Source organism: Vigna umbellata, chromosome 3 (genome assembly GCF_029865625.1).
Source record: "Vigna umbellata cultivar VRB3 chromosome 3, Vumbellata_1.0, whole genome shotgun sequence".
Taxonomy (NCBI): domain Eukaryota; kingdom Viridiplantae; phylum Streptophyta; class Magnoliopsida; order Fabales; family Fabaceae; genus Vigna; species Vigna umbellata.
Genome location: NC_142167.1, coordinates 23894909 through 23901529, shown reverse-complemented (window position 1 = coordinate 23901529; position 6621 = coordinate 23894909). Strand labels below are relative to the sequence as shown.

The following is a 6621-nucleotide window of genomic DNA, read 5'->3' as shown; positions in this document are numbered from 1 at the left end:
GTTCTTGAGGTCCCATAGTCACCACTGAGGGGCAAAAATGCAGCTGAGTGTCAAATAGAAGAACGCGCACTTACCGCTGAGCGGTATTTACCGCACAGCAGTATTTACCGCATAGCAGTATTTACCGTTGAGCGTCATTTTTATGGGCCTTGGGCCACTTTTCTGTAATTTTTAGAATAATATATAAGGTTTTAGTCGATCTAGGTCAGTCATCTTTGGCTGGAACGAAGCAGAATACACTTTCTTCACCCCTTGGAGGAGGATTTTGGATGCTCAAGCTCCACTCTTCAAATTCTAGGGTTCTATCTTTCATTCTTTCATTGTTTTTCATCTAGTTTCACCATGATTATGGTGAACTAAACCTTCAATGTTTTTGGGGAACCATTGTAATCCTTTGAAACTCTCATGTATTGAATTTGTTCTTTAATTTATATGCTTTCTTTCATTAATTGTTAGGGTTTTCTTCTATACTCTATGAATGCTTTGTTTAACTCATTCAATTGCATGATCATTGATATTATGTTTTTGGACACATAGATATATCTAGACATAAAAAAATTCTCCAAATAGTAGTATTGCCTAGACATAGGGATATGATGGTTGGTTGCCTTTAAGCTTCTGTGCGAATGTAATGCATGAATAATTGTTAGGGAGACAAGACATTGAAAACTAGTGATTAGGAGTAGGCTTTCTTCACCAAGACATTGGGTTTAAGGTAATTTAGAAAGTGGCATTAACATTAATGAAGAAAGACGAATTCTTGAATACATGAGAGTGGATAGGATGAATTGGTAAACCCCAACAACATAATCATTCATTTTATCCATCAACTGTTTTTGCATTGTTCAAGTCCATTGATCAAAACCTTGCATTCATGTTTATTTTTGCATAATTCAACAACAATATTCTTTAGTACAAAGTCTAAGATAATCAACAAATCACATAAATGTTTAGGCCGTGAGTCCTTCAGGAAACGATACTTGGTCTTACGATTTATTATTACTTGATGCGATTCGGTTATACTTGTCGAGGGTTAACAATATCACTAGTGCGCTTGGAGGATGTTGATCCATCTTTGGGTTTCTCAAATTTCCTAGGAGGCTCCTCTCTTTTGATTTATTTTCCCTCCTCTTAAAGTCTCTTTTTACATTAGAGCTAGAGTGGATAGTTTTCAAACCTTTTCTCAATAGTTGTTGCTCTACCTTAATGCAAATTTGTACCAAGTCATTTAAGTCTTGGAAAGGCAACAATTCCACTTTATCTCTAATCTCAAGATTGAGACCACTTAGAAACCTAGAGATGGTGGTCTCTTCTTCCTCTTTAATTCCCACCCTCATCATGTAGAGCTCCATCTTTTGCCCAGAGCTGTCTATGGTCATGGCTCTTTGTCGGAGCCTTTGGAGTTTGTCCATTAGCTTCCTATGATAATATGAGGGAATGTTCCTTCTTCTCATGGCACTCTTTAAGTCATTCCAATAGGTGACTTGGGGAAAATTAGAAAGTCTTCTTTCTCTCACAAGGGAAGTCCACCAATACATGGCATTCCCTTGGAAACTCAAAGTGGCCAATGTGACCTTTCTCTCCTCACTCACTTCATGACACTCAAAGAGTTGTTCAACTTTCATTTCCTAATCTAAGTATGTTGATAACGGTTAAATTTACCGTTATTTGATATTTAATTTTGATACTAAAAACACTCTTTTTGACTCAGAAACTAGCTTGGAATCATGGAGTTGGGAACGTCTTCCAACTCCAATATATGAGAGGGGTTGGCTATGTACTTCCGGAGTTGGGAAACGTGGAAGACTGGATGAAGATTTGATAGTTGAGGAGGCAAGGCAAGTTCATACGCCACTGGTCCAATCTTCTTCAAAATCTGGTACGGTCCCATGAACTTGGGTGATAGTTTCTTTGAACGAACGACTCTGCCTACTCCAGTGATCGGGTTGAGTCGAAGGAATACATGGTCTCCTGCAGCGAACTCCAAAGGTCTTCTTCTTCTATCCGCATATGATTTATGTCTGCTCAGGGACGTCTTCAATCTATCTTGAATCAACTTAACTTTCTCGGTCGTTTGCTGGATGAGCTCAGGTCCAGTTAGCACGTTCTCCCCATCTTGGAACCAGCAAAGTGGCGTTCGGCATTTCCTCCCATAGAGTGCTTCAAACGGCGCCATTCCAATGCTAGCCTGAAAGCTGTTGTTGTACGTGAATTCCACGAGCGGTAGAACTTCATCCCAGGCGCCCAAGTGATCTAGGACGCACGTCCTCAGTAAAGACTGGCCGTCCGTCTGAGGATGATATGCTGAACTCATCTGCAACTTGCTCCCCAATTCGCCTTGTAAAGATTGCCAAAACCGAGATGTGAATCTCGTGTCTCGGTCAGAAATTATACTTGAAGGCACTCCATGCAAACGAATGATCTCCTTAATATATAACTTGGCCAAATTTGACATCGACATCTTCAAGTTTACGGCCAGGAAGTGGGCGCTCTTCGTTAGTCTGTCCACGATCACCCAAATCGAGTCATGATTTCTGACCGTGCGTGGTAGATGGGTCACGAAATCCATGGAGATGCTGTCCCACTTCCATTCAGGAATCTCCAACTGTTGAAGTAAGCCGCCTGGTCGTTGGTGTTCAGCCTTTGCACGTTGACAAGTCAAGCAGGATGCCACAAAACGAGCGACATCATTCTTCATTCCAGGCCACCAAAATGATTTCCGGAGGTCTTGATACATCTTAGTCATGCCAGGGTGCATGCTAAGACGGCTGTGATGACCTTCCTCCAGAATAATTCTCTTCAGCTCGCCATCATTTGGAACGCACGTCCTACCCAGATAACGCAACATGCCATCCGTTCCCGTATTGAACCCCTTAGCTTGATCTGAACCGAGCGCGCTTAAAATCTTCACCAGCTCCTCATCCTCACGTTGCTTCATTCTAATCCGATCAAACACATCGCTAGATATTCTAAGGTTACAGCACTTGATGCTGCTCGGCTCTAACTCAAACTGTAACCTTAGATCTCTGAAACTCTCTACTAAACTCAACTCGCGCACCATCATGGACGACACATGCACCACTTTTCTGCTTAGAGCGTCCGCTACCACGTTATCTTTCCCAGGGTGATACAGCAGCTCAAAATCATAATCTTTCAGAAATTCTAGCCAACGCCTCTGCCTCATGTTCAACTCCTTCTGATCAAATAAATATTTGAGGCTCTTGTGATCACTAAAGACTTGGAACGTGGATCCATACAAGAAATGTCTCCAAATCTTCAGCGCAAAAACGACCGCTGCCAACTCCAGGTCGTGCGTTGGGTAATTCCTTTCGTGAATCCTCAACTGACGAGACGCATAAGCCACCGCTCGCTTCTCTTGCATCAAAACACAACCCAAACCTTGGTGAGAGGCGTCGCAATATAATTCGAAAGGTTTAGACGCGTCTGGAATAACTAACACTGGAGCGCTCGTCAATTTCACTTTCAACTCCTGGAAACTGGCCTCACAACGATCGGTCCAGGCGAACGGCTGGTCTTTACGAGTCAACTGAGTTAGCGGCGCCACTATCTTAGCAAAACCTTCAATGAAACGTCTATAGTAGCCCGCCAGTCCAACAAAGCTACGCACCTCAGTGACCGAACGCGGACTCTCCCATTCCAGTACCGCTCGCACTTTCGCTGGATCTACCGAGATGCCTCCAGCCGACACCACATGACCCAAAAATTGAATCTCTTTCATCCAGAATTCACACTTAGACAACTTGGCATATAACTCCTTCTCTCGCAACACTCCAAGCACAAGTCTAAGATGCTCTTCATGCTCGTCTTCGTTCTTGGAATAGATGAGAATATCATCTATGAAGACGACCACAAACTTATCCAAATAAGGCCTGAATATGCGGTTCATATACTCCATGAACACGGCTGGAGCGTTCGTTACTCCAAAAGGCATCACCACGTATTCATAATGCCCATAGCGAGACCTGAATGCTGTCTTCTGGATGTCGTCCTCCTTAACCCTGATTTGATGATACCCGGATCTCAAATCAATCTTTGAGAACACTGCAGCCCCATGCAACTGATCCAGCAGGTCATCTATCCTTGGCAATGGGTATTTGTTCTTGATGGTCAGCTTATTCAATTGCCTGTAGTCTATACATAACCGAGAGCTGCCATCCTTCTTCCTTACTAACAGCACGGGCGCTCCCCAGGGTGATACGCTCGGCCTAATGAATTTCTTCTCTATCAACTCTTCGATTTGCTCCTTGAGTTCAGCTAACTCAGCAGGCGACATTCGATATGGCTGAACCGAGATAGGAGCCGCTGTCGTCACCAAATCAATGGTGAACTCCACTTCACGATGAGGGGGAAGTCCAGGTATCTCTTCCGGGAAAACGTCCGCAAATTCATCCACAACCGATCGTCCATTGCTGCCACTAGTGACGATCGTCCTAAATTCGCATTCCTAACTTCTCCATCTTCATGCGTCATAATGAGAAAACAGCTGGCGCCCTCCATAATGTCTTCTTTCAGTTGGCCGAGCGTCACTGAAAGAACTTCTTCTTCTTCACCAGGGAAGATCAATTCCTTCGCTCCACAATCAATAAGAATGCGATTGGCAGTCAACCAATCCATTCCTAAAATCACCTCCAAACCTTGAAGAGGTAAGCAGATGAGGCTAACCTTAAACTTACGCCCTTCCACTTCTATAGGACACTTGACGCACATAGTGGACGTCCTAACCTCACCAGCTGCTGGGGTAGACACCACCAGATCGAACTGCATCTCGCTCACTTCTAATCCCAGCTTTTCAACACACGCCTTCGAGATGAAGGAGTGTGTTGCCCCCGAATCATACAAAGCACAGCACGATCTACCAAACAGCATGCATTCACCAATTATGAGATTACCTGAGCTCGCTGCCTCAGCGCTCGTTATAGCATACACTCGCCCACTCGCTTGGGCTCGTCCTCCTCTTGGCTGATTCCTCCCAGCATTCGGCGGCCTCATCACTGCACGCCCACTCATATTGCACTCGTGATCCAAGTGCCCATTCCTTCCGCAACGGTTGCAGTGCTTTACTCCCACCAATTGAGGGCATGAAGACCTATAATGCGGTCCTCCGCACCGGAAACAAACTACACTTCCCTGTCCAGACTGTCCGACAGGGACTACTGCTTGAGATCCGCTCGTCTGAGAAGGCTGGTTTGGACGAGCGTAAGGAGGTCTCCTCTGAACAGCTCCTCCCCTGGACACGATCGGTCCCCTACTCACCTGTTGCTGCCTCTTCAACCGTTCCGCCTCTGCCATATTCTTCTCCAAAACCTTGGCTCGCTCAACCATAGCAGGAAACGACCGGATACACAAACTTGATATCAATACTTTCAGGTCACTCCTCAGCCCATTCTCAAATTTCCTGCACTGCCACTCCTCACTGGTGGCCATCGTATTGAACCTCAGAAGATGTTTAAAGGTGTTGGTATACTCCGACACTGACTTTGCCCCTTGCGCCAGTTGCAGAAACTCAACTTCCTTAGCGTAACGAACGCTATCTGGGAAGTACTCCTCATAAAATTTGCCTCTGAAAACCGCCCAGGTGATGGGATTCTGAGCGTCCGTTAAGATGGCTTTCATACTCGTCCACCAGTGGCTAGCTTCACCAGTCAGCAAGTACTCTGTAAAAGCCAAGCGGCTTTCATCTGGACACCTCTTAGCATTGTAAATACGCTCCATGTCTCTCAGCCACTGGTCCGCCTCATCAGGAAGGCATTTTCCACTGAATTTAGCCGGATGATGTTGGAGGAAACTCTCCAAGCTCCATTCAGCGGCAGGCGGGGCAGCGTTGGAAGAAGACGCTCCCGGGGTGTGTCTGGTAGCAGCTAGGATCTCCATTAATTGTCTTTGTGTTGTTTCAGAGTTGCCACGAGAGGCCTCCAAACTCTGCATAGCGGCCTGGTTTTGCTGCATCAGTGTGGCGTTCTGCTCCATTAATGTTGTGTTTTGTTGATGCAGTCTCTCAACAACTGTTTCCAACAACCTAGTGTTGCTGGACGTATCAGACTCGTTCGGTTGCGGAGGAGGAGGGAGTCTAGGCGCCATTAGTTCTCTGGACCAGAGAAAAACGAGCGTTAGTAATGTTCAAGAGTTAAAACAATAACTCATTAAACACATAACAAGCACACAGCAAAAACATAGTGCACTCATAACCTACAGTGTTCCTTAAAAGAACAAAACTGCTCTGATACCACTAATGTAACATCCCAAAATACAGTAATTACCATAATCCAGAATTTATTACAATTAACAGTGAATCAACGCAATCTTTCCATTAATAAAACGAGTTCAAAAGCCGAACGGCTTGAATACAGAAATAACATGCACGAAACGGAAACAGGGTGATTCTAGAACGAACGGTTTTACAAAATAATGAACCGAACGTTAAAATAAAAACTAATCATCTACACTCCTATCATTAACGAGCGCTTTAGGGCTCGGCCTTGACTTCCACCTCGACAAGATTTTCTTCTTCGATGACGTCTTCCAGAGTGGCCTCGCCTTCTGCTCACATCCACACGGATGATCATTGCAAGACAGGACGAACGTACATGGACAATTTGACAA

General features: G+C 44.8%; 1 protein-coding gene across 1 annotated transcript in view; it reads right to left on the bottom strand.

Annotated features, from left to right (window-relative positions):
* The window catches only part of LOC148202009 (uncharacterized), a 6197-nt gene extending 251 nt beyond the window's left edge, over positions 1-5946 (bottom strand). The window contains exons 1-5 of the mRNA XM_088109506.1: positions 4859-5946; positions 4194-4451; positions 3941-4100; positions 3482-3832; positions 2833-3175 (exon numbers count right to left, since the gene is read on the bottom strand). Of these exons, the coding sequence (XP_087965632.1) occupies positions 2833-3175; positions 3482-3832; positions 3941-4100; positions 4194-4451; positions 4859-5946 (2200 nt within the window). The remainder of the gene's footprint in view (positions 1-2832; positions 3176-3481; positions 3833-3940; positions 4101-4193; positions 4452-4858) is intronic.
* Between the last annotated feature and the right edge of the window lie 675 nt (positions 5947-6621).